The sequence below is a fragment of the Tachyglossus aculeatus genome, chromosome X1 (genome assembly GCF_015852505.1).
Source record: "Tachyglossus aculeatus isolate mTacAcu1 chromosome X1, mTacAcu1.pri, whole genome shotgun sequence".
Lineage (NCBI taxonomy): Eukaryota > Metazoa > Chordata > Mammalia > Monotremata > Tachyglossidae > Tachyglossus > Tachyglossus aculeatus.
Genome location: NC_052101.1, coordinates 46,770,763 through 46,797,172, shown reverse-complemented (window position 1 = coordinate 46,797,172; position 26,410 = coordinate 46,770,763). Strand labels below are relative to the sequence as shown.

The window sequence follows — 26,410 nt, the reverse complement described above, 5'->3', positions numbered from 1 at the left end:
GGTGGTATTTGTTGAGCGCTTACTATGTGCAAAGCACTGTTCTAAGCTTTAGGGAGGTTACAAGGTGATCAGGTTGTCCCACGGAGGGCTCACAGTTTTAATCCCCATTTTACAGATGAGGGAACTGAGGCACAGAGAAGTTAAGGTACTTGCCTGAAGTCACACAGCTGACAGTTGGTGGAGACGGAATTTGAACCCATGACCTCTGACTCCAAAGCCCAGGCTCTTTCCACTGAGCCACGCTGCTCCTGTCCCATAAGTACAGTAACACAGACACATTCCCTGCCCACACAAACTTACAGTCTACCCATGTGTCCGCTGTGTGACCTTGAGCTAGTCACTTAACTTCTTTGTGCCTCAATTACCTCAACTGTAATAAGGGGATTACGACTGTAACGCCCATGAGGGACCGGGACTGTGTCCAACCCCATTTGCTTGTTACCACTCTAGCGCTTAGAATAGTGCCTGGCACATGATAAGTGCTTAATGAATACCACAATTATCATTATTATTTACTCTTCTCCCCACAGTCCACTGTTATTTCTAAACTTGCCTGATGCTCCCAGAGTCTCTGGTTTCCCAACTCATGGATGGCTTCTTTTGGAGCCCTGCAGGTCAAAGGCTATTGTCTCTCCCTTCCCCCTGCCTTGTCCTGAGCCAGGACCAGGCAGAAGAGGAGGGACAGAATCAGGTGGAGGAGGAGGGCCAAGACCAGTACCTCCTGCTTTCAGGGGGAACCTACCCCCAGTACAAGGAGAAGAGCTACCTGGTGGGGAACCAAATCACTTGCCCAGTACCAATGGTAGCCTGGCTTACTGCAGTGACCACTTAAGGGCAGACCTACATCACTGGTAAGTAGGTCCACTAATTCTACTACTTCAACTTTCCCTCCAGACTGAGCTCAGAAGCGATGGCCCCATATGGGGTAATTTGCCCTGGGAAATCCCACGGTGCTCTGCACACAGTCAATGCTCAATAAATACCATTGATTGGCTGATTGGATGGTCTGGAGGGTGATCTCCATGAGGGATTGGTGGGAGAGGAATGACCACCACACACCTCTCCCCGGCCAACCAGGACTGTTTGGATTTGATTTGGCCAACCAGGACAGCCAGTCAAGCCTCCTCCAAGACGCCTTCCCCGATTAAGCCCTCTTTTCCCCAGCTCCCTCTCCCTTGTACGTCGTCTATGCGCTTGGACCTGTGACTTTTGGGCACCCTCAACCCCACAGCACTTATGCACACATTTTTAAATTCTATATGATAAATTACTTATTCATATTAATGTCTGTCTCCCACTCTAGACTGGAAGCTCACTGTGGGCAGGTCACATGTCCGCCAACTCTGCTGCATTCTACTCTTCCGAGCGCTGCTGTGCTCAGGGGCACATTGCAAGCTCTCAATAAATACCACTGATGACAATGATCAGCCCCATATCATTTTCCCCCATCCTCACACTCTGCCCATGGCAGTCATGGGCCAGTAACAGCCAAAGGAGAGGTATAACAAAAACAAGGGCAGCAGTAGGGTAAAGAGTTTCCTGCTTCAATTAAGGACATAAATATAGTAGCACGTCGGCTGTGGCATCATCCGCAATCCCTAGTGACTTAATGGGCACGTCAATTCTCAGCACCCAGCACATTTATGGGTACTATTATTTATTACTTCTTGACATCTACTTGACTCTCCACTCCCCCGAATACCAACCGCGTTTCCAACTCAAGTCTGAAGACCTAGACTGTGGGCTTGTTTTGGGCATAGAATGTGTCTGCTAATTCTGTTGGATCGTTCTCTCCCAAGCACTAAGGACAGGGCTCTGCACACAGTAAGTGTTCAATAAATACCATTGATTGATCGATAGATGGTTACTAGGAATTTGAATCCTATTCTCTGAGACACTGAAAGTCCCACTCAACAGGCCGGCATCTGCAAACCTACAGAGCATGTTCTGGTGCAACATCTCAGTCATCAGTGAAAAAATATTAAGACCTGTTTCCTCAAAAAAGACAAAGCACTGCACAATGAACTGATAAAGTGCCAAACAGCAGCAAATTTTATTATTGCTTTTTTGAGGGGTTTGTTATGGTGTTTGTTAAGCGCTTAATATGTGCCAGGCACTGTACTATATGATGGGTTAGATACAGATAATCAGATTGGACATAGTCCTTGTCTCAGATGGGGTCACAGTCTTAATCCCCATTTTACAGATAACTGAGGCACAGAGAAGTTAAGTGGCTTACCCAAGGTCACACAGCAGACAAGTGGTGAGCCGGAATTAGAACCCAGGTCCTTCTGATTACCAGGCTCATGCTCTATTCGATAGGCCATGCTGCTTCTATGTAGTTTTTATCAGAAACTACATGGATGCATAGGACAAAGCCCATGCTTCTCTCTGATAAGTCAAGATATCTTGCAACCACAGGAAAGGAAAAATTTGAGCTCCCCTTCTTTTGTTTTTTTTTTAAAGTTCAATTAAAAACAAGTTCCCAGATCTCTAAGCTCTTTTTATTTCAGCATCATTTCCTGCCTTCTGGAAGCTACTGCCATTTCCATGGAATGGCAAAATCACTCTAAAATGAGGCATCCAGCAGAGCTGCACTTTACAGAGGGGCAAGCAGTTTCCCTATTTTCCATTTTTTAGGAAAAAATGAAAAAAAAAACTTGCAATATCCATTTGCCACACCCATCCGCACACTAACTTCTTTTCGAGACGGACTGGAAAGAAAATGCCACTCTCCCAACACAGTGATGTGAAAGTGGGTATCGAAAAGGAGAACAGAATGGGAACAACAAGAGGTAATTTCCATAAATGGAGAATTAGCTCAATTTTGAACAAAAACTTGAGGAGCTAATGAAGGGAATTATGTCTAAGTGTAAAATACCCAATTGAGCTTAAGGATTTCTCTTTTCTTTTTAATGAAAAAGCTGTCCAAACCAAATGGGAAACAGAGGTAGTGTGAATAAATCAAATCTGTAAATCCAGGAGAGCACACCAAACGTCTCTGGGTTTCACAGCCTCCCCTTCATTCCCCACTCTGGAGGGGGAAAAAGAACAACCCAACCAAAAACTTACGAGCAGCAAAATGTCTTCAAAAAAAAGAAATGCTCAAAGATCGCTCCAAAAATCATGAATACTCATCCCTGGTGCCATCAAATTTTTGCTCTTCCCCCACTCTGCCCCACAGCACTTATGGATATACGTACAAATCTATAATTCTATTTATTTATATTGATACCTGTTTACTTGTTTTGATGTCTGTCTCCCCCTTCTAGACTGTAATCCCATTGTGGGCAGGAACTGTCTCTATTGCTGTATAAGCACTTGTACTCTCCAAGTGCTTAGGACAGTGCTCGGCACACAGTAAGTGCTCAATAAAACCCAACCAGTTGTCGCCCCATCTCCCTCCTACCCTTCCTTTCCAAACTCCTGGAGCGAGTCATCTACACTCCACAAGAAGCAGCGTGGCTCAGTGGAAAGAGCAAGGCTTGGGAGTCAGAGGTCGTGGGTTCTAATCCAGGCTCCTTCACTTGTCAGCTATGTGACTTTGGGCAGGGCACTTAACTTCTCTGTGCCTCAGTTACCTCATCTGTAAAATAGGGATTAAGACCGTGAGCCCCACGTGGGACAACCTGATTACCTTCATCAATCGTATTTATTGAACGCTTACGGTGTGCAGAGCACCGTACTAAGCGCTTGGGAAGTACAAGTTGGCAACATATAGAGACAGTCCCTACCCAACAGTGGGCTCACAGTCTAAAAGACTTGTACCTTGTAACTCCCCTAGCACTTAGAACAGTAATGGGTACATAGTAAGCACTTAACAAATACCATCATTATTATTACACTTGCTGTCTCAAATTCCTCTCCTCCAACTCTCTCCTGGACCCCCTCCAATCTGGCTTCCACCCCCTCCACTCCACTGAAACCTCCCTCTCAAAGGTTACCAGTGATCTCCTTCTTGCCGAATCCAACGGCTCCTACTCTATCCTAATCCTCCTTGACCTCTCAGCCGCCTTCAACACTGTCGATCACCCCATTCTCCTCAACACATTATCCAACCTTGACTTCACTGACTCTGTCCTCTCCTGGTTCTCCTCTGATCTCTCTGGCCGTTTATTTTCAGTCTCCTTTGCGGGTTCCTCCTCCCCCAGTTGTATTTTTCAAGCAGTTAGTACAGTGCTCTGTACAAAGTAAGTGCTCAATAAATACGACTGAATGAATGAATAAATGCAATTGACTGAATAAACATAACTGAATGAATCAAATATTACCACAGAGAAAATGTCTTTGTAAGTAAAGTGATATTCATTCAATCATTTATTCAATAGTATTTGTTGAGCATTTACTGTGTGGAAAGCACTTGGGAGAGTACAATAACAGAAACGTTCCCTGCCGATAACAAGCTTACAGTCTGAACTGCCTGTAAAAGGGGCAGAGCCAGCGGCTTCTGGCACAACCAACAGAACCTGGCCGGAGCCTGGGGGAGGTTTCCATGGGAACACTGATATAGTCAACCAAGATATCTTGCCCTCTCATGCAAATATGAAGCTCATCTTGAATGCTGCCCTTTCGTCCAAATGGATATACTGTTTTTTTAAACAAAACCTTCAATTTGTAGAGGTGCCGAGTGAATCTGGATGCGATGAAAACAGGAGAAAATGAAATGATCAGGATGGAATATCCCAGAATAGGCTGACCCATCCAGTCAACTGTTCTACTCCAGGTTTGGCACGTCAGTTCCATTCACAGGATCAGAAATTTGAAAAGTAGTCTGAGTTCTGTCAACTGCCCTCCAAGAAAAAGACCAAAGGTCCTTCTACTTGTAAGGATCACACACATGCACAAAACACAGAACAGTCAGATAAAAAACGATATGATTTTTTTCAACAAAGAGGCCAAATTTATCTTGGTGAAATTAAGCAATTATTCTTGTAGCGTTTTCAAATATGAATAGATCATACCAGCACTGCACTACCAATTTATACACACCTGCAAGGTGGGAGACGCATGGAGTCCTTCATAAGCACAGATCCAGAGAGAAGAATATACCAACCCCGGGCAATTGTTTCAGAGCTATGAAAAAAAGCGAAGCCTTTATTCATATCTATTTGACAACAATATCAAATCCATTCCTTAAAGAGTGACCTTGGATTTCTATTTAAAATTTGCTCCAGTCTCCACTTAAAATTCTTGATCTACACAACATAACACAAGGCATGTACTTGCTTTGGATAATCGCTGGGGTTAAATGATCATTTGCTTTTACAAAATTAATTTTTAAAGTCATTTATGATTTGGCAATAGTTTGAATATTGAGTGAGTAACCCACCTACAAGGTCATATTTGAAGATTTAGATGAAATCTTCCTGAGTTCTCTCTGTAACTCCACCAACAGAACCAACAAATGACCCAGGGGTAAATTAGGCAGCTGAATGTCATTAATATGCACAGTCTAATTAGAGATGAAGGTATTTTAAATCTCCAAAGTCATTCTTATGGCTAAAATAATAAACGTGCTGTCTGCAACTTGATGAAGGAGAATTAAAGAGAACGAATCCCCTAAATGCCAGTCAAAATGACAAAAGCTGCTGTATCAAACTTCTGGCTTATGTTTCAGTTGCCATCACATCTCATGTTCGTCGTAACCCAAAAGTGAAAATTAAACTACAATTCACTTGGCTTCAGAAATGAAATAAACTTACCAAAAAAGAACTTGATTGGTATTGTATCTTTCATATCGGGCTCTTGTAGATATTAACCTGAAAAACAAAATATTAGTTTAAATGATTTGCACTTATTTCAGGTTAGGTATGATGCTATAATTTTTAATTAGAAAACAACTAACCGGTATTATTTTCTTAGATGTAAGTACATTCAAACTATTGCTGGACTGTTTCCAAACAATGTGAATCTACTTATCTTGACTCAAAATTAAACAATACGGTGTTTGATACAGGAGTACAGAAATTGAAAGAAGACACAAACACCAAATTCCAGCACCCGGTAAAATAACCTAACACACGGATTCCCAACAAATAACATGCTCAAAGTATTAGTATTTCTGCTCACTGAAATTTTCCCTATTGGCTCTGGAGTCATTTTCCTGAATTTTTCTGAATGATATTCACTAAGAACAGCTCCACCTGAATCAATACCATACCATCAACGTATGTGTCCACAAACCCGGCTCCCACTGAAATCTTGGGTCAGGGAAAACCTACTCCACCCTCATGAGCACAAGCAGTTGCTGCAGGGGGCGCCGAAATAGGCTGGTGGTGTCAAGAAGAATGTTTCCCAATTGCAGTCAATCCAAAATGTGTGCAGAAATCATGCATTAGGGAAGAGCTGAGTGTAGTGTGTATGTACACACACACACACACACACACACACACACACACACACACACACACACACACACACACACACACACACACACACACACACACACACACACACACACCCCCCCCCCCCCCCCCCCCCTAGGTGGCTAAACTATTTGTGAATCCCTGATACTTTTTTGTTAATCATTTATCAACAAAAATGGTCAGTCCATGTCTCCCCACTCCTCAAGAACCTCCAATGGCTGCCCATCCACCTCTGCATCAACAGAATCTCCTTACCATTGGCTATAAAGCACTCCATCACCTTGTCCCATTCTACCTCACCTCACTACAGCTCAGCCTGCACATTCTGCTCCTCTACCGCCCGCCTGCTCACTGCCCCAATCTCATCTATTTCGCTGCTGGCCCTTTTCCTACATCCTCCCACTAGCGTGGAACTTCCTGTCCCTCCATATATACCAGACCGTCATGCTCTCCACCTTCAAAGCATTAAGATCACATCTCCTCCAAGAGGCCTTCCCCAACGAAGCCCTCTTTTCCCCAGCTCCCTCTCCCTTCTGGGTCACCTATGCACTTCAAATTTGTACTCTTCCCAAGCGCTTAGTACAATGCTTTGCACACAGTAAGCTCTCAATAAATATTACCGAATGAATAAATTGTGACCTTGGAACACTGGCTATTCGTCCCATGCCCAACACCACAGCACTTATGTCCATATCTCTAAATTATTATCAATTATTTATTCACATTAATGTCTGTCTTCTCCTCTAGACGATAAGTTTGTTATGGGCAGGGAACGTGTCCGTTAATTGTTGTATTGTACTCTCCCAAGTGCTTAGTACAGTGCTCTGCCCATAGTAAGTGCTCCAAATATACCACTGATGCTTCAGTCCTGCCAGGGAGGGATGCAGTGCCCAGCCCAATCATGCCCACCTCCAGTACCTGCCTTGTCCATCACTTGCTCACTATCACTAGCTAACCCTCCAACCCGCTCCCACCCTCCAATTCCCAAAATGCCTGCCTCAGTCATTAGATGCTACTTTGGCCCCTCCCAATTCCTGCTTCCCATTCAGGAATCTGCAGATCTCCGCTGTAAGTTTGTTTTTGGTCTGTGGCTCGTCTGCTCATGAGATTTAGCCATCCCTGGCAGAGACCATCGAGCTTACAATAAAAATTCTACTGGAGCTCAAAATATATAAGAGTTCTTCCTAGACAAAACAAACCTAGCCTTTTTCTTTTAACATACGTGAAAACTGAATTTTGAAGGTTCAAAAGAGGCTTTTTTGTTATTTTTCTCTTATTCAGTCTCCATAAAAAATTGATGAGTGGTAATTTTGTTTCAATTTTATAGATGCTGAGACACGGATTTCACAACTTGTCTCCTTCCAATGTGTCATCCTTTTAATTCAATCATATTTACTGAGCGCTTATTGTGTACAAAGCACTGTGTTAAGCGTTTGAATTGTCAACTCCAAAACTGGGATTAAATGTACAGTTCCTTGCTTCAATTTGCAAAGCCACAGACACTCCTACAAATCAAATCCTTTGTCCTCTCTAAGTTCATGCCCCTAGGTTTATTACGATCATCAAATCGAAGTCTGCATTCACTAGGAAATGACACTCCTAACCCTCACTCCGCCAGCACTCATCTCTAATGGTCTCTTCTGCCATCTGTGCTTCCAAAATTTGGAAGAGACACTTTAGAATAAAAATACCCTTCAATAAAAATATCACCTATGTTTCTGAGAGATGCTATGTCAAACGGGTGAATGAATAACCAGAAACAAATGCCCTGAGGGGTTGTGCAAACTGTCAGCAAAGCTGAAAATATGCAGGCATCACACACAAACCAGGCCAGTGATGGTGAAGCAGATCAAGTCAGGGTCTCTGCTCTCACTCAACTATCAGAGCCAAAAACCAAACTAAGCTGATGCTCCACCTTGATAATTAATGAAGAGGAGGAAAATGGGGATCTACAAATAATGACAGGCAAAATTGAGAAGTGTTGAGGAGCAAGTATCTGCTATAGAAACCACTAAGCGCTCAGCGTCACTCAGGAAAACAGAAGAGCCCGTCCCAGAGGAGGTCAGTGAGGAAAGAGACGTGATCAGGATGCAGAAGAGGAGGGTGGCGAAGTGGAGGCTGAGGGAGACGGTGCCGTTGGATCCAAATGAGGATATTTCAAATGGAAGGAAAACTGGCTCTCATTTGCTTTACCAGGGTACAGTCCGTAATAGAAGCAGCATGGCCTAGTGGAGAGAGGGCAGGCTTGGGAGTCAGAAGAACCTAGGTTCTAACCCCGGCTCTGCCGCTCATCTGCTGTGTGACCCTGGGCAAATCATCTCACTTCTCTACGCCTCAGTTGCCTCATTTGTACAATGGGCATTAAGACTTTGAGCCCCATGTGGGACAGGGACTGTTTCCAACCTGATTAGCTTGTATTTACCACAGTGCTTAGCACAGTGCCTGGCACATAGCAAGCGCCTAATAATGACATTTAAAAAAAGAGAAGTAAATTCTAGAGTGAAAAGAATCATTTTGGTAGGGCAGGATGTGATCTAGAATAAAGATATCAACTGAAAATGGAACACTCCTGGGATGGGTATGAAAGTCTTAGGTTGACAAGCTCAAGATGAAGCTAGATAACGACATGTAGCTTTCATTCATTCAACATTCGTAACCAACAGAATCACGATAGGTTAATGAAGGGAAAAAATCATATTTATTGAGCACTCACTGGATGGAGAGGAGGGGGGGAAAGAGCAAACAAGACAGAGCAAAAGCGAGCCAGAGCGAGAGAGAAGAGCATGACTTAATTGATAGACATTACCTTGGGAGACAGAGGACCGAGGATCTAATCCCTATTCAGCCTTGGGTGTGATCTTGGGCAAGTCACTTCACTTCTCTGGGCCTCAGTTTTTTCAACAGTAAAATGAAGGTTCAAAACCAGTTCTCCCTCCCCCTTAAGACCACGAGACCCATGAGGGACAGGGACTACGCCTCATTTAATTAATGATCTTAAATCTACCCCAGTGTTCAGTAGTGTGCTTGACACGTGGTAAGCATGTAACAACTATTATTACTACTAAGCTCATTGTGGGCAAGAAATGTGTCTGCTTACTCTTGTATTGTACTCTCCCAAGGGCTTAGTACAGTGCTCTGCACCCAGTAAGTGCTCAGTAAATATGACTGAATAAATACAATCGACTATTAACAGAACTCTAGGGGCTTGTCTCTGCTGAGCACAGCCATTACTTTTTCAAAGAGTAGCAAGTCAGCCCCTTTGCTTTGAGGAAATGTAATTTTTCTTCTCTCTCCACAATTTCCTTGCCAACTTTCAAGTGAACTTGTAATTGGAAGGTTTGGCATCTCTCAAAGACTAACACCACTCAGCCTGATGCTCCCCATCTAGATGACCTCAAAGACCAAGAGTGAAAATTTCTAGCAAAAATAAGTTAACGTTCCAGTTTAACAATTAAAGTTGAAAAACACAGTAATATGCAAATAAAATGACAGACCAAATTGAGATATTTGGAGGAATAACCTGTTCTCCCACACCCTTACACTATGAGCCCCATGAGGAACAGGGACCTGATTACCTTATAGCTACCCCAGCGCTTAGCAGAGTTCTTGGTGCATAATATGCACTTACATACCATTATAGTCATCATCAGATGTCATGCCCATCTACAAGTGTCCAGTAGCTTGGCCACTGACCAACTTTGACTATATGTCTGCTGTGTGACCTTGGGCAAGTCACATAACTTCTCTTGCCTCTGTTACCTCATCTTTAAAATGGAGATTAAGACAGAGCCTCACCTGGGACAACCTAATTAGCTTGTATGTACCCCAGCACTTAGTACAGTGCTTGGCATATAGGAAGTGTATATCGTAGAGAAGCAGCATGCCTTAGTGGAAGGAGCCTGGGCTTGGGGGCCAGAGGTTGTGGGTTCTAATCCCGGCCCCACCACCTGTCAGCTGTATGACTCTGGGCAAGTCACTTCTCTGGGCCTGTTCCCTCATCAGTAAAATGAGGATGAAGACTGTGAGCCCCTTGTGGGTCAAATTAATTACCTTGTCTCTCCCCCAGCGCTTAGAACAGTGTTTGGCACACAGTAAGCACTTAACAAATACCATCATTATTAGAGAAACAGCATGTCTCAGTGGAAAGAGTACAGGCTAGGGACTTAGAGGTCATGGGTTCAAATCCCAGCTCTGCCAATTGTCAGCTGTGTGACTTTGGGAAAATCATTTAACTTCTCTGCCTCATCTGTAAAATGGGGATTAAGACTGTGAGCCACACATGGGACAAACTGATCACCTTGTATCCTCCCCAGCACTTAGAACAGTGCTTTGTACATAGTAAGTGGTTAACAAATGCCTCAATAATAATAATAAGCACTTAACAAATACCATTATTATTATTATTTTATATTTCCACTGGACCAGCTCAATGCAGCATCTGTGGATACCAGCCTGACCCTGGAGCTGAGGCACTGTGATGGCAGCCTGTCCTATAATGTACACTATTCTGTGACCAACTGCTGGGTTAATCAAACCCCCAGGTCTGAGGGTATACGCTTCTCTGAGGACCCCAAATTGCCTTTTCAGTCTCCCCAATTCCAGTCTGCTGCACAGTGAGGTCTGGGTGTGGCAAGATGTGCTCCATCACCAACTGAACAATCAATATCTTGGGTCACACGGGGATTGGAGATATATTTTTATCTATAGAAAAAAGTTTGTTTCTGTGGCAGGGGGTAATAATAATGATGGTATTTGTTAAGCGCTTACTATGTGTAGAGCACTGTTCTAAGCGCTGGGGTAGATACAAACTAATCAGGTTGGACACAGTCCCTTGTCCCACATGGGGCTCACAGTCTTAATTCCCAATTTTACAGATGAGGTAACTGAAGCACAGAGAAGTGAAGTGACTTGCCCAAGACCACACAGAAGACAAGTGGCAGAGCCACGATTAGAACCCAGGTCCTTCTGACTCTCAGACCTATGCTCTATCCACTAGGCCATGCTGCTTCTCATAATGGATCGCAAGGATACAGTTTGAGAGTCAGCCTTAAAGGACACACTCATCACCAGATATCTGAGGTATCCCAAGTCAGGTATGCAAAACTACACAAGAAAAATGTACATGGAGATAATAATCCAAGGGGTTCACAATGACAAAATGCAAAGGAAATCAGACACATCCAGTGCAAACAAGGAAGAATTAAATAATTCAATGCTAACCATTAACTAAATGGAAAGAAAAATAAACAGGAGAGGAAGTCACACTGAGCAAAAACCAAACAAAGACGGGGGGTGGGGGGATGGGGGGACACCATTACCATAAAGGAAAGAAGAGGTTTCCAAGAGAGACAGTAGAAAAAATGTGTAAAAAGAGAAAATGGAAAGTAAGCTTCTTGTGGGCTGGGAACCTATCTACCACCTCTGTTATACTGTAGTATCCTAGGCATTTAGTTCAGTGCTCTGCACACAGTAAGAGTGCTCAAATATGATTAACCCAATAAAACCAAAAACAAAATAAGCCCAAACAAAATACACCAAATGAACAATAGGTGAAATTAAATCAAAATCAAGGAGACCGACATAAATCACTGATGCAGATGCCTCCTGTCTCTCCCCACTTCAGTCCACACTTCCCTCTGCTGCCCAGATAACTTTTCTACGAAACCATTCAACCCATGTTTCTCCACATCTCAAGAAGCCCCAGTGGTAGCCCATCCTGCTCTGCATCAAAGAGAAACTTCTGATGACAGGCTTTAAAGCACTCAATCACCTTGTTCCCTTCTATCTCATCTCGCTGCTTTCCTACAACAAATCAACTCGCACACTTCGCTCCTCTCAAGCCAACCTACTTAATCTACCTCCATCTCGACTATCTTGCTGCTGCTGACCTCTCACCTATGCCCCACCTCTGGCCTGGAACTCCCTCTCCCTTTATATCTGGCAGACAATCATTCACCCCACCTTCAAAGCCTTATTAAAAGTACATCCTTAAGAGGTCTTCTCCAACTATGCCCCATTTCTTCTCCCCATCTGCATCACCCTTGTTCTAGAATTGGAACTCTTTATTCACCCCTTTCCTCTCCTCCTCCCCATCCCCCTGCCCTACCTCCTTCCCCTCCCCACAGCACCTGTATATGTGTTTGTACAGATTTATTACTCTATTTTACTTGTACATATTTACTATTCTACTTATTTTGTTAATGATGTGCATCTGGCTTTATTTGTATTTATTCTGATGACCTGACACCTGTCCACATATTTTGTTTTGTTGTCTGTCTCCCCCTTCTAGACTGTGAGCCCACTGTTGGATAGAGACCGTCTCTATATGTTGCCAACTTGTACTTCCCAAGCGCTTAGTACAGTGCTCTGCACATAATAAGCACTCAATAAATATGATTGAATGAATGAATGAATTCACCCCACCTTCAGCCCATTAACATTTATGCAACTATCCATATTTCAATTTACTTATACTAATATCTGTCTCTGCCTCTAGACTGTAAGCTCACTGTGAGCAGGGAATGTGTCTACAATTCTGTTACAGTATACTCTCCCAAGTGCTAAGTATACAGTGCTCTGCACACAGTAAATGCTCAATAAATACGATTGAGATGAGAATCAATGGCAATTAGATGACAATTAGAGAAGCAGTGTGGCCTAGTGGATAGAGCACAGGTCTTGGACTCAGAAGGAACTGGGTCCTAATCTGGGCTCTGCCACGTCGGCTCTGTGACTTTGGGCAAGTCAATTAGCGTCTCTGGGCCTCAGTTCCCTCATCTGTAAAATAGGGATTAAGACTGTGAGCTCCATGTGGGACTGTGTCCAACCTGATTATCTCATATCTATCCCAGGGTTTATAACAGTGCTTGGCACACAGTGAGTGCTTAAGAAATACTGTAAAAAAAATGACGAATGACTACAATAAGGGAAAGATGGTTCAATGGAGCAGGAGGGTAAGTGGAGTCAAGGAGGGCCAAGCAGAAACAATCCTCACTTAGCTGTGTGACTTTGGGCAAGTCACTTAACTTCTCTGGGCCTCAGTTACCTCATCTGTAAAATGGGGATTAAGACTGTGAGCCCCCCATGGGACAAACTGATCACCTTGTAACCTCCCCAGCGCTTAGAACAGCGCTTTGCACATAGTAAGCGCTTAATAAATGTCATTATTATTATTATTATTATTATTATTGTTATTATTAATCCTAAGACATAGACAGATGCCACAACAGAGTACTCAGCATAGCCATGGCAAGCTAACTGCCATAGTCTAGTTCAGGGTAAGGGCTCTTTCCTGTGCAGGGCAATGGGACATCATTGTCTTGAGCATGTCTTCAAGAGGGGCAGCTCTCCCGAAGCTGCCCTTGAGGTCCGGTTCACAGAGACTCCTGGGGCACTGATTCTACGGATGCAGGAGGATGCCCTCCCAAGGCTCAGTAGGGGTGCCCTCCTACGCCCCACCCTTTCCACTAGTTGCCTACAGGAGAATGAGGTCCAGGTCTTTCTTCTGTGGGGGTAGAGGGGAGATCCCAAAGAACTACCTGAGTCAAATGGTTATTAAAGGGTTGAGGGAGGAGGAAGTCTGTCCCAGGCCAGTTAACTGCTGATTTGACCAGGATGACTGGGAGAAGCAGCATGGTGTGGTGGATTGAGCACAGGCCTGGGAGTTAGAAGGTCATGGTTTCTAATCCAGACTCCACCACTTGTCTGCTGTATTACCTTGGACATGTCACTTCACTTCTCTGGGCCTCAGTTAACTTATCTGCAAAATGGAGATTGAGACACTGAGCCCCATGTAGGACAGGGACTGTGTACAACCTGATTTGCTTCTATCCACCCTAATGTTTAGTACAGTGCCTGCCACATAGTGAGCACTTAAGAAAAAACACAATTATTATTTTTATTACTTGATTATCTCTCATTGAACCTTTGAATATTCATACACTAGGCATTCTGGAGGTTAGCCATTTAGTAAACAGGTTTTGAAACACAGAAGCATGAATACATATCTATAAATTATTTATTCATATTAACTACAGTCCCTCTAGACTGCAAGTCATTATGGGCAGGGAACGTGTCTTAATTCTGTACTGTACTCCCCCAACTACTTAGAACAGTGCTCTGCACATACTAGGCGCTCAATAAATACCATTGATTAAGGTCTGTCTACCCCTCTAGACTGTGAGCTCCTTGTGGGCAGGGGATGTGTCTGCCAACTCTGTTGTACTGTACTTTCCCAAAAAGTGCTTGGTACACTGCCCTGCACACAGTGAGAAGCAGCGTGGCCTAGTGGATAGAGCGTGGGCCTGGGAGTCAGAAGGACATGGGTCCTAATCCCGGCTCCACTGCTTGTATGCTGTGTGACCTTGGTCAAATCCTTCACTTCTCTGGGCCTCAGTTACCTCATCTGTAAAATGGGGATTAAGACTGTGAGTCCCATGTGGGAAATGGACTGTGTCCAACCTGATTAGCTGATATCTACCCCAGCACTTAGTACAGTGCCTGGCACATAGGTAGCACTTAACAAATATCTTTCAAAGTAAATCATTCAATAAAGAACATTTGATTATTTGATTAATTTAACTTATTGACTGACTATGGATAAGGAACAGTCTACCCAATCTGTTTTGTTGTACATTCCCAAGTGCTTCATTCAGTGCTCTTTACACAGTGAGCGCTCAATACTCATTCACTGATTCATTCAATCATATTTACTGGGCACTTACTATGTGCAGAGCACTGTACTAAGTACTTGGGAGAGTACAATACAACAATAAACAGACACATTCCCTGCCCAAAATGAGTTTACGGTCTAGAGGTGGGAAGACAGACATCTCTACAAATAAATAAATTATAGATATGTACCTGAGTGCTGTGGGGGCTGGGATGGGGGAAGAACCAAGGAAGCAAGTCAGGGTGATGCAGAAGGGAGTGGAAGAAGAGGAAAGGAGGGGCTTACTCTGGGAAGGCCTCTTAGAGGAGATGTGCCTTCAATAAGGTTTTGAAGGGGGGAAAATAATTGTCTGTCGGATTTGAGGAGGAAGGGCATTCCAGACCAGAGGCAGGACGTGGGCTAGAGGCCGGCAGTGAGATCAAGGTAATAAATACCATTGATTTATTGTTGCCTCGTCATCCAGGTAAGCCATAAAATTTCTTTCCCCTCAACTCCAACCACCTCCTTCTTTAAACTTCTGTCCCTGTGGCTTCCTTGGACCAGCCCCAATCCACCGTATCCCAGAAAGCAGAACCCCCTAACTTGATTACTCATCCTCCCACCCACCACCGCCAGACCCCCGAAGTCCTGGGATGGGACTGCTGCCATCCTATCCCCCAAATCCTGCTCTGGTCTCCTCCCATCCCCACTGCCCTATGGGCAGAGCAGGCTGCAAGGGCCTCAAAGCCGGAGAGATAGACAGGGTCAGTCAATCAATCAATCGTATTTATTGAGTGCTTACTGTGTGCAGAGCACTGTACTAAGTGCTTGGGAAGTACAAGTTGGCAACATATAGAGACAGTCCCTGCCCAACAGTGGGCTCACAGTCTAGAAAGGGGAGACAGAGAACAAAACAAACCATATTAACAAAATAAAATAAATAGAATAGATATGTACAAGTAAAATAAATAGAGTAATTAATACAAACAAACATATATACATATATACAGGTGCTGTGGGGAAGGGAAGGAGGTAAGGCGGGGGGGATGGAGAGGGGGAGGAGGGGGAGAGGAAGGAGGGGGCTCAGTCTGGGAAGGCCTCCTGGAGGAGGTGAGCTCTCAGTAGGGCCTTGAAGGGAGGAAGAGAGCTAGCTTGGCGGATGTGGGGAGGGAGGGCATTCCAGGCCAGGGGGATGATGTGGGCCGGGGGTCGACGGCGGGACAGGCGAGAACGAGGCACGGTGAGGAGATTAGCGGCAGAGGAGCGGAGAGTGCGGGCTGGGCTGGAGAAGGAGAGAAGGGAGGTGAAGTAGGAGGGGGCGAGGTGATGGAGAGCCTTGAAGCCGAGGGTGAGGAGTTTCTGCCTGATGCGTAGGTTGATTGGTAGCCACTGGAGATTTTTGAGGAGGGCAGTAACATGCCCAGAGCGTTTCTGGACAAAGACAATCCGGGCAGCGGCGTGAAGTATGGATTGAAGTGGGGAGAGACAAGAGGATGGGAGATCGGAGAGGAGGCTGATACAGTAGTCCTGACAGGATAGGATGAGAGCTTGAACAAGCAGGTAGCGGTTTGGATGGAAAGGAAAGGGCAGATCTTGGCAATGTTGTGGAGCTGAGACCGGCAGGTTTTTGGGACGGCTTGGATGTGAGGGGTGAATGAGAGAGCGGAGTCGAGGATGACACCAAGTTTGCGGGCTTGTGAGATGGGAAGGATGGCAGTGCCGTCAACAGTGATGGGAAAGTCAGGGAGAGGGCAGGGTTTGGGAGGGAAGACAAGAAGTTCAGTCTTGGACATGTTGAGTTTTAGGTGGCGGGCAGACATCCAGATGGAGATGTCCTGAAGGCAGGAGGAGATGCGAGCCTGGAGGGAGGGGGAGAGAGCAGGGGCAGAGATGTAGATTTGGGTGTCATCAGCGTAGAGATGATAGTTGAAGCCGTGGGAGCGAATGAGGTCACCAAAGGAGTGTAGATCGAGAACAGAAGGGGACCAAGAACTGAACCCTGGGGAACCCCCACAGTAAGGGGAAGGAGAAGGAAAGGAAAGAGAAGGAAAATGACTGTAATAAAAGGGTGGGAGGTAGAGATGAGGTTGCTGGGGATGGATCTGGGGCTAGATTGAGAACAGAAGGGGACCAAGAACTGAACCTTGAGGAACCCCCACAGTAAGGGGATGGGAGGGGGAGGAGGAACCTGCAAAAGAGACTGAGAATGAACGACCGGAGAGATAAGAGGAGAACCAGGAGAGGACGGAGTCAGTGAAGCCAAGGTTGGATAGCATGTTGAGGAGAAGGGGGTGGCCCACAGTACTGAAGGCAGCTGAGAAGTCGAGGAGGATTAGGATAGAGTATGAGCCATTGGATTTGGCAAGCAGGAGGTCATTGGTGAGGGCAGTTTCCGTGGAATGTAGGGGACGGAAGCCAGACTGGAGGGGGTCGAGGAGAGAGTTGGTGTTGAGGAATTCGAGACAGTGTGTGTAGACGACTCGTTCAAGGAGTTTGGAAAGGAATGGTAGGAGGGAGATGGGGCGATAACTAGAAGGTGAGGTGGGGTCAAGAGAGGGTTTTTTTAGGTTGGGAGAGACATGGGCATGTTTGAAGGCAGAGGGGAAGGAACCAGTGGAGAGTGAGCGGTTGCAGATGGAAGTTAAGGAGGAGAGAAGGGACAGAGCAAGAGATTTCATGAGATGAGAGGGAATGGGGTCAGAAGCACAGGTGGCCAGAGTAGCACTTGAGAGGAGGGAGGAGAGCTCCTCTGAGGATACTGCTGGGAAGGATGGGAGAGTAGCAGAGAGTGTTGAGAGATGGGGGGTTGGAGAAGGGGGGAGAGTGATTTTGGGGAGGTCAGACCTGATGGTCAGTCGCAATGTGGCAAGCAAATAAACGAATATATAAAAGAAAGTATATAAATTAATAAAGGGGCTGAGCAAATAGGCTTGGGGTGGAGACCTGGCACTGCCAAGGCAGGACAAGTGGCCTCCATTTCAGGATTTCCAATGCCAAGGTGCCAGGAGAGATGCCATAGGACAGTAAAATAAAGAGGCCTCCAAACTTTACTTGGGTAACAGGGTGATTTACACTGGACTCAGCGACAAAGGGGGCGAGTGAAAGATGTCCATCTGCCATGGCTGGAGCCCTTAGCTGATTGTCAGGTTTCTGTTCTCAGACAGCACAATAAGCAATTTCCTGCCACCTTTGTTTTTATGATTAGTGAGCCCACAGGACTGCTCAGTAACACAGCTGATTACTTTGGGGGCACGTTTCTTGGGTCCTATGGTAAATATGAAGTGAACACAAAAGAGAGCCATATATTTAAAATCATTTTGCTCAAGTTGAATGAACAGTACTAGAGCCCATAAAACTGTTGTATTAAAATAGTAAAGTACACAAGAATAACAAGATATATAATATTCATCTGGAAACTAGCCTCATTTGACTGATTAGCAAACAGATGCACGAGACTTTTAAATAGGCCCATAAAATTAGTACGTTATTAGTGAAGAACACAAAGATAAACAAATGCAGGTAGAAAAATGAAAATTAACCCACAGGGGCTTAATTCCTCTACATTATTAGTATTTAGAAGCTTACCTTAGCTGGTGTTCCCTGAGATGTGATAATATCTCCATTCCATGAAGATAAGAATAAATAATATTTAAGTCCTGTAGAAGGGAAAAAGGTAATGGTTTTAGATTTTAACTTAAATACTCAATTTATACATTCCAGAATCCACCCTTCCTCTCCAGACAGCCACCACACTGTTCAGTTAAATCGATCAGTAATATTTATTGAGCACTGTGTGCAAAATGCTGCATTAAGTGGTTGAGAGAGCACAATACAGTAGAATCAGTAGCCTCAATCCTTGACCAAGAGGAACTTTCAGAGTTTCAGCAACTCCTCATTTTCCAGTTTTGACCTCTGCATCACTGATCTATCTCTGCCTTCACTCTCCAGTCAGCACTTAACCCTGCCGTCCAGATTATTTTCCTAAAACATTTTTCGGCCCACAGCTCCTCGAAATCCTCCAAGTTACCCATTCCTCTCTGCAGAAAGGAGAAAGTTGACCACTGGATTTAAAACCCTCTGTCGGCTCTCATGCTCTTATTTACCCACTTTCTTCTCCTTGTTCTTCTCAAGTTAATCTGCTCACTGCAGCTCTCCTGCCACCAAACTACGGCTCATCCCTTCCGTCCGACCTGGAACTCCCCCGGCCAACTTCACCTCTGATCGGTGACTGCTCTCTGATTTCAAAGCTCTTCTGAAATCAACTCTCCTCCAGGAGATTTTCCTGACTTCATTTCTAATCTCTCCACTTTATAGTCCCTCAAGGGCCATTTACAATCCTCTAGACTATAAGCTCCTCATGGACAGGGCACAGGCCTACCACCTCGAGGAGCAGAGTGGACTAGAGGACAGAGCCCAGACCTGGGAGTCGGAGGACCTAGGTCCTAATCGCAGTTCCGCTATCTGCATGCTGTGTGACCTTGGGGAAGTTGCTTCGCTTCTCTGGGCCTCGGTTACCTCATCTGTAAAATGGGGACTAAGACTGTGAGCCCCATATGGGACAAGGACTGTGTCCAACCTCATTAGCGTTTATCTATCCCAGTGCTTAGTACAGTGGTTGGCATATAGGACATCACACGGGGCTCACCGTCTAATAATAATAATAATGATTATGGTATCCGTTGAGTACTTACTATGTGCCACGCACTGTACTAGGAGAACAATGGTATTTACTGAGCACTTACTATGTGCAGAGCACTGTACTAAGTGATTGGAGAATACAATACAACAGAATTGGCAGAGCTATCGCCTGACCCTAACAAGCTTACAGTCTAGACTGGGAGACAGATATCAAGATGAATAACATTACTACGAATGGGGATTGAATCCCCCTTTCTCACATGAGGGAACTGAGGCCCAGTGAAGTGACTTGCCCAAGGTCACATAGCAGGCAAGCTCTAATTGCAGAGAGGCAATTAGAACCGAGGTTCTCTGACCCCTAGGCCTGTGTTCTTTCCACTAGGCTGCCCTGACTCCCTAAGTAATTCTCTTCCTATCCCTATAACAGGAGAAGTTCAAGGAAACTGACCACTCTGTAAGGGACAAAGGCTCCCACACCTTGCAGTCTTTGTCTGGCTAACAAAGACTGCAACCCCTTGAATCCCACCCCTATTCCCAGAGACACCCACAGAATGGTATTCAGTATTCATTTGCTCTTCAGAACTAGTCAGGCTGCATTCTCAAGTACACAGAAGAAGCACATGAATGTTAAACTCTTGGCTACCTTAATCTTTAAAATAGATATGGAAGAAAACTGTCATAAAGATTCGATTTGGGGAAAGTTTGTTTTATGGGAAATCTTTGAATGGGGTTACTCCCCTTGAAGTGATTAAATGACAGGAATGCTCTGTTGTTCTTTCTCTTGATCCCACTATTTACGGACTTTTTTTCAAACTGGCATTTGTTAAGCACATGTCAGGCACTGTACTAAACACTGGGGTAGATACAAGATAAGCTGCTGCCCGGATTGTCTTTGTCCAGAAACGCTCTGGGCATGTTACTCCCCTCCTCAAAAATCTCCAGTGGCTACCAATCAATCTGCACATCAGGCAGAAACTCCTCACCCTCGGCTTCAAGGCTCTCCATCACCTCACCCCCTCCTACCTCACCTCCCTTCTCTCCTTCTACAGCCCAGCCCGCACCCTCCGCTCCTCTGCCGCTAATCTCCTCACTGTGCCTCGTTCTCGCCTGTCCCGCTGTTGACCCCCGGCCCACGTCATCCCCCTGGCCTGAAATGCCCTCCCTCCACACATCCGCCAAGCTAGCTCTCTTCCTCCCTTCAAGGCCCTACTGAGAACTCACCTCCTCCAGGAGGCCTTCCCAGACTGAGCCCCCTCCTTCCTCTCCCCCTTGTCCCCCCTCCATCCCGTCTTACCTCCTTCCCTTCCCCACAGAACCTGCATATATGTATACATGTTTGTACATATTTATTACTCTATTTATTTTACTTGTACATATCTATTCTATTTATTTTATTTTGTTAATATGTTTGGTTTTGTTCTCTATCTCCCCATTCTAGACTGTGAGCCCACTGTTGGGTAGGGACTGTCTCTATATGTTGCCAACTTGTACTTCCCAAGTGCTTAGTACAGTGCTCTGCACACAGTAAGCGCTCAATAAATACAATTGAATGAATGAATGAGGTCCCATGGCAGAAAAGTGGCGGAGCTGGGATTAGAATCCAGGTCCACTGACTCTCAGGCCTGTGCTCTTGTACTCTTCCAAGTGCTTAGTACAGTGCTCTGCTCACAGTAAACACTCAATAAATACTACTGACTGAGTGATTTCCACTAGGCCAGGTTGCTTCTTACTTTTGCCAAGTCAACCACCCCCACTGCATTGTAAATTATTAGAGGGTAGAGACCACGTATGCTGCTTCTTACCCTAAGAGTTTAGTACAGTGTGTGATTAGTGGTGATCAATATCAGGGTCGATGACACATTCAATTACGTCAGAGTTTTCATTTTATTGGATTTGGAATGAAGCGGTAACTTCTACTGCACTTTGGGCATTTCAAGGACAAGGGACATTGGCAAATGACAAAACAAATACTGTGGCTCTGGAAATGGATATGTTTTTGGCTTGAGAAAAGCCTTCTGGCCTTTTGGAAACTGGTGGGTGGGATTTGGGGTTTACGGTTGCCATAGTTTGTTTCAAACTGTAAATCAGCTCTCAGTGGTTCCTTCTTAAATCACCAAGATCTTGGAACACTGCATACAAATCGCTATTTTTATTAGCTATTTAAAGGTAAAACATTAATTTCTCACAGGTCTTATTAGTCATTATCCCTTTAAAACTCCAAATGGGTAAATGATAAATAGTTGTAAGGAAAACATGGTGTAAACTCAACTACCCAGAACTGTTTACTGGCAGAGAGGGAAGTAACAGTGGCAGCAAGAAAAGAGAGGAAGAAGAGGAGAAAAAGTGAGAGGAGAAAGAGAAAGAATCAAGGGAGAGAAGCTAAGGAGTAATGGTGTTGAGAAGAGAACCTCTCCTTACTTAACATGGCTAAACACTCATGCCCAGGCTAATGGCAATGGTAACTCAAGCATGTGGTAAAAGAACATCCTTGATAGGAGGAACGTGCTCGCGCCAAGCTATGGATGATTCTATACCAAGATGTCATTCTAAGAAAAGCATTCATAAAAAGGTGCAGATTTTTTTTAATAGCATCTGTTAAACAGTTTATTTTGTGACAGGCACTGTACTAAGGGCGGGGGTAGATACAAGCTAATTAGGTTGGACACAGTCCCTGTCCCACAAAAGGCTCACAGTCTTAATCCCCATTTCACAGTTGAGGTAACTGAGGCACGAGAAGCTAAGTGACTTGCTTGGGTTGCACAGCAGACAAGTGGAAGAGCCGGAATTAGAACCCAGGTCCACTGACTCCCAGACCTGTGGCTCTATCCACTAGGCCATGCTGATTCTTATTTTTCTAAAATTGTTAAATTGAGAAGCAGCATAGTGACCTTGGGCAAGTCACTTTACTCTGTACCTCAGTTTCCCCATCTACCAAATGAGTACTGCATACCTGTACTTCCTTCTCGCTTACACTGTAAGTCCAATGTGCCCAATAATTGACCTGGTTATCTTGTATCTACTCCAAAGCTTGACACATAATGAACACTTAAATATCACAGCTATTATCCCTCTAAATTGTAAGCTCATTATGGGCAGGGAATGGGTCTGCTAATTATTGTTGTATTGTACTCTCTCAGGTGCTTAGTACAGTGCTGTACACATAGTAAGTACTCAGTAAATACCATTGATTGATTTTCTGTGCCTCAGTTCCCTCATCTGTAAAATAGGGATTAAGACCATGAGCCCCATGTGGGACATGGACTGTGACCAACCTGATTAGCTTGTACCTACCCCAGCACTTAGTACAGTGCCTGACACATAGTAAGCGCTTAACAAACACCACAAAATTTTTTTTCATAAAATAGTTGTTGAAATTGGTCTTAAAACTATAGAAGTGTGCTTGCAACATGTTTTCAAGGGCATCTACAGGAATTTTACCAAAAAAATCAAGCCCCAGGGGCAGTTTTTGGAGAAGCTAAGGCACAGAGGTTAAGCCGCTCTCCAAAGGTTTCAGTACAAAGTGTTATTTAGCATTCAGAAAGTAAAGTGAAGTACGAGGCTAGAGAGGGAGACTTGGTGGAAGACGATGTTGCTCCTATTCTGTAACCTCTAATAATAATAATAATGATAATGATAACAATTGCAGCATTTGTTTAGCACTTACTATGTGCCAGACACTGAACTAAGCATGGGAGTGGATACACGCAAATCGGGTTGAACACAGCCCCTGTCTCACGTGGGGCTCACGGTTTCAATCCCCATTTTACAGATGAGGGAACTGAGGCCCAGAGAAGTGAAGCGACTTGCCCAAGGTCACAGAGCAGACAAATGGCAGAACAAGGATTAGAACCCGTGACCTTCTGACTCCCAGGCCTGTGCTCTGTCCACTACACCATGCTGCTTCTTGGGAACTGCCATGCGGTAGAGGCTGAGGCCTCCTCCAGGGCATGAGAGCCACACAAAAGTAGCCCTTGGGCTGCCTTGCTACAGCTTCCTACAGCAGTTCTTGTCAAACTGCAGTTCAAAAACTGCCATCTGAAATACTCTTGCAAAATTCCCCAACTTAGAATTTGAGACAGAGACTAAGTGCCAGCTTCTTATGCTAGAAGGTACTTTTTTAAGGGTACGGCTCATTACGTGAATTTTCCAATTCCCTTGCCAAAGCCTTTAATCATGTTCTGAAAGAACTCTGTTTACCAAAACGAAAACAATCCCAGCTTCTTGTTTCCTCCATTAGAGGCCTTTGGGTCTGTTACATCAACTATGACAGTTCTGCACACAAAGTCTTAGGAAGATTTAACTGCCACGATGGTCTCTAATGAAGGAGACCCAAAAATACTGTTAAAAGACCTGGGCTGCTCAGTGTTTCAGTGCCCCAGTAAAACACCTTGCACCGAGGGCCCTTGGCTAGTAGGGGCTTCTGCAAGAGAGTGAGAATTGTTCAGCACAACCCCTCACTACTACTGAGAAACAATTTCAACGTGTGTCCATCTGATGACACCTCTGAAGGGTGACGATCCCCCAAATTATACCATGGTGGTCATCATCCATTACATCTGGTTATTTATTTTGAATAGTCCTGAGCAAATTAATTCTTTCGATCATATTTACTGAGCGCTTACTGTGTGCAGAGCACTGTACTAAGCCCTGGGGAGAGTACAATACAAAAATAAATAGGCACATTCCCTGCCCTCTACAAGCTTACAGTCAGGCAGAGGTGACTAATAGGGCAGGTTCTGGGTCACTTATTCTCCTGAGCCCTTCTGGAGGATGCACGGACTGACACATGCAGGTGTTAGGATCCAATTCCAATTCTTCGGAGAGCTCTTCAAAGTCAACAGGCACTGATCATTATCCAACATCCTTGAGACAATCTTTTGTATTGCCAAACACACATGCAGGACTTTCCCTGAGGTACTCACCCAAGACATGTGACTTGTTTTGCCAGGTCAGCCAGGGGCTAACAAATGATGAAACTCAAGAAGACCAAAGAATTTGTTTTTAATGGTATTTGTTAAGCGCTTCCTATGTGTCAGGCACTGTAATAATAATAATGGTGGTATTTGTTAAGTGCTTACTACATGCCAAAGACTGTTCTAAACGCTGGACTAAGTGCTGGGGTAGATATAAATTGATTGGATAGGACACTGTCCCTGTCTCACATGGGGCTCACAGCCTTCATCACCATTTTACAAATGAGGGAACGGAGGCACAGTGAAATAACACCTTACCCAAGGTGTCACAGCCAAGCCACGGAGCTGGGATTAGAACCATTAGAAGAAACATTACTAGTTTCCACCGGGAAACCCTATACCCAAAGACCTCCAGTGGTAGTCTAGAACTGATGTAGCCACTGATACAGAGACACAGAACAAACAGAAAAGCGACTATCCTTGGGGAGACTGCCAACATGTAGGAGACTGTCAACTTGGAGTGACAACACAACATCACACTTCAGTCCAAACTGAAGGTCTGCATTTTTGAAGCGCTGCCTAACCTTCTCTATCGATCAATGGTATTTATTGAGTTTAATGTGTGTAGCATGCTGTATTAAGTGCTTGGGAGAGGACAAACAACCTAATAGAGTGGGTGGACCTGTTCCCCAGCCCACATGAGCCCTGTGCCTTCCTCAGCTGTATCGCGGCATTGATTTGAGCTGTTTCACTGGCGTGCTTATGGACTAAACTCAACACCAAGTAGCAACAAAGTGGATTAGTGGAGTCAGTGTGTTCTAATCCCAGCTCTGCCACCTGTCTCCTGTGTGACCTCGGGCAAGTCATTTCACTTCTCTGGGCCTCAGTCACCTCATCTATAAAATGGACATGAAGACTGTGAGTCCCATGTGGGATAGGGACTGGGTCCAATCTGATTAACTTGTATCTACTTCAGCACTTAAAGCAGGGCCTGGCACATAGTAAGTGCTTAACAAATGCCACCAAAAAAAAAAAAAAAGTGGCCAGCAGGCAGCTGCCAAGGAAGCTGTGTTGTTTGCTACCCATGTGATCTAACTACTTTGAGGATGCCTACTGACCCTGACCATCTACTAAGTTAGATGCCTTAGGAGGTTCCCGGATTAGAACTCTTCACCACTCATTCATTCATCCAATCATATTTATTGAGCACTTACTGTGTGTAAAGCGCTGTACTAAGCACTTGGGAGAGTACAATACAACAATAAGCAGACACATTCCCTGCCCACAACGAGCTTACAGTCTTCTGCGGGGGGGGGGGGGGGGGCATCACCAAGAGCATCTCCTCAGCAAGTATTGCCCACTTCAGCCTGCTTCATCTCCCTGCACCCTCTTCAAATCAGAGAGGTGGGTTGATTGAACCAAAGGACATTTTTTGCAATGCTCAATATCGAACGTCATTCAGTTTTTTCAAATCACTTGACCAATCTGGATAAAATGGAAAAGTATCTTCTAACCAGCTGGTGGAAGATAGGAAAAAAAATCAAGAATCCAATGACATGACTCCCACTGCTACTGAGCCCTGCTGACAGCCTCTCACAGTTGTTGCGATTAAACAAATTTCACACTTCATGCAGGGTAAAATTTTTTCAATAACTCCAGCTGTCTATCATAACATTGAGTCTTAGACAAACTAAACAGGAAGAGATTTAAGCCAAAATATTATGGGGATATGTAAGAGGGTATGGGATTTTAAAAAATAACCAAAAAACCACTGGGGAAATCACTCAGTTCTTCATGTTTTATCTGAGAATGGCAAAGGTTCCTGGAGTTTCTATTTATACCTG

At 44.6% G+C, this 26,410-nt stretch overlaps 1 protein-coding gene across 5 annotated transcripts in view; it reads right to left on the bottom strand.

Moving 5' to 3' along the window:
- The window catches only part of RAPGEF6 (Rap guanine nucleotide exchange factor 6), a 295,383-nt gene that overhangs the window by 200,513 nt on the left and 68,460 nt on the right, over positions 1-26,410 (bottom strand). For all 5 annotated transcript variants that reach the window (XM_038740784.1, XM_038740786.1, XM_038740785.1 and 2 more), the window contains exons 2-4: positions 18,601-18,671; positions 5,703-5,759; positions 4,990-5,073 (exon numbers count right to left, since the gene is read on the bottom strand). In XM_038740784.1, coding sequence (XP_038596712.1) covers positions 4,990-5,073; positions 5,703-5,759; positions 18,601-18,671 — 212 coding nt within the window. The remainder of the gene's footprint in view (positions 1-4,989; positions 5,074-5,702; positions 5,760-18,600; positions 18,672-26,410) is intronic.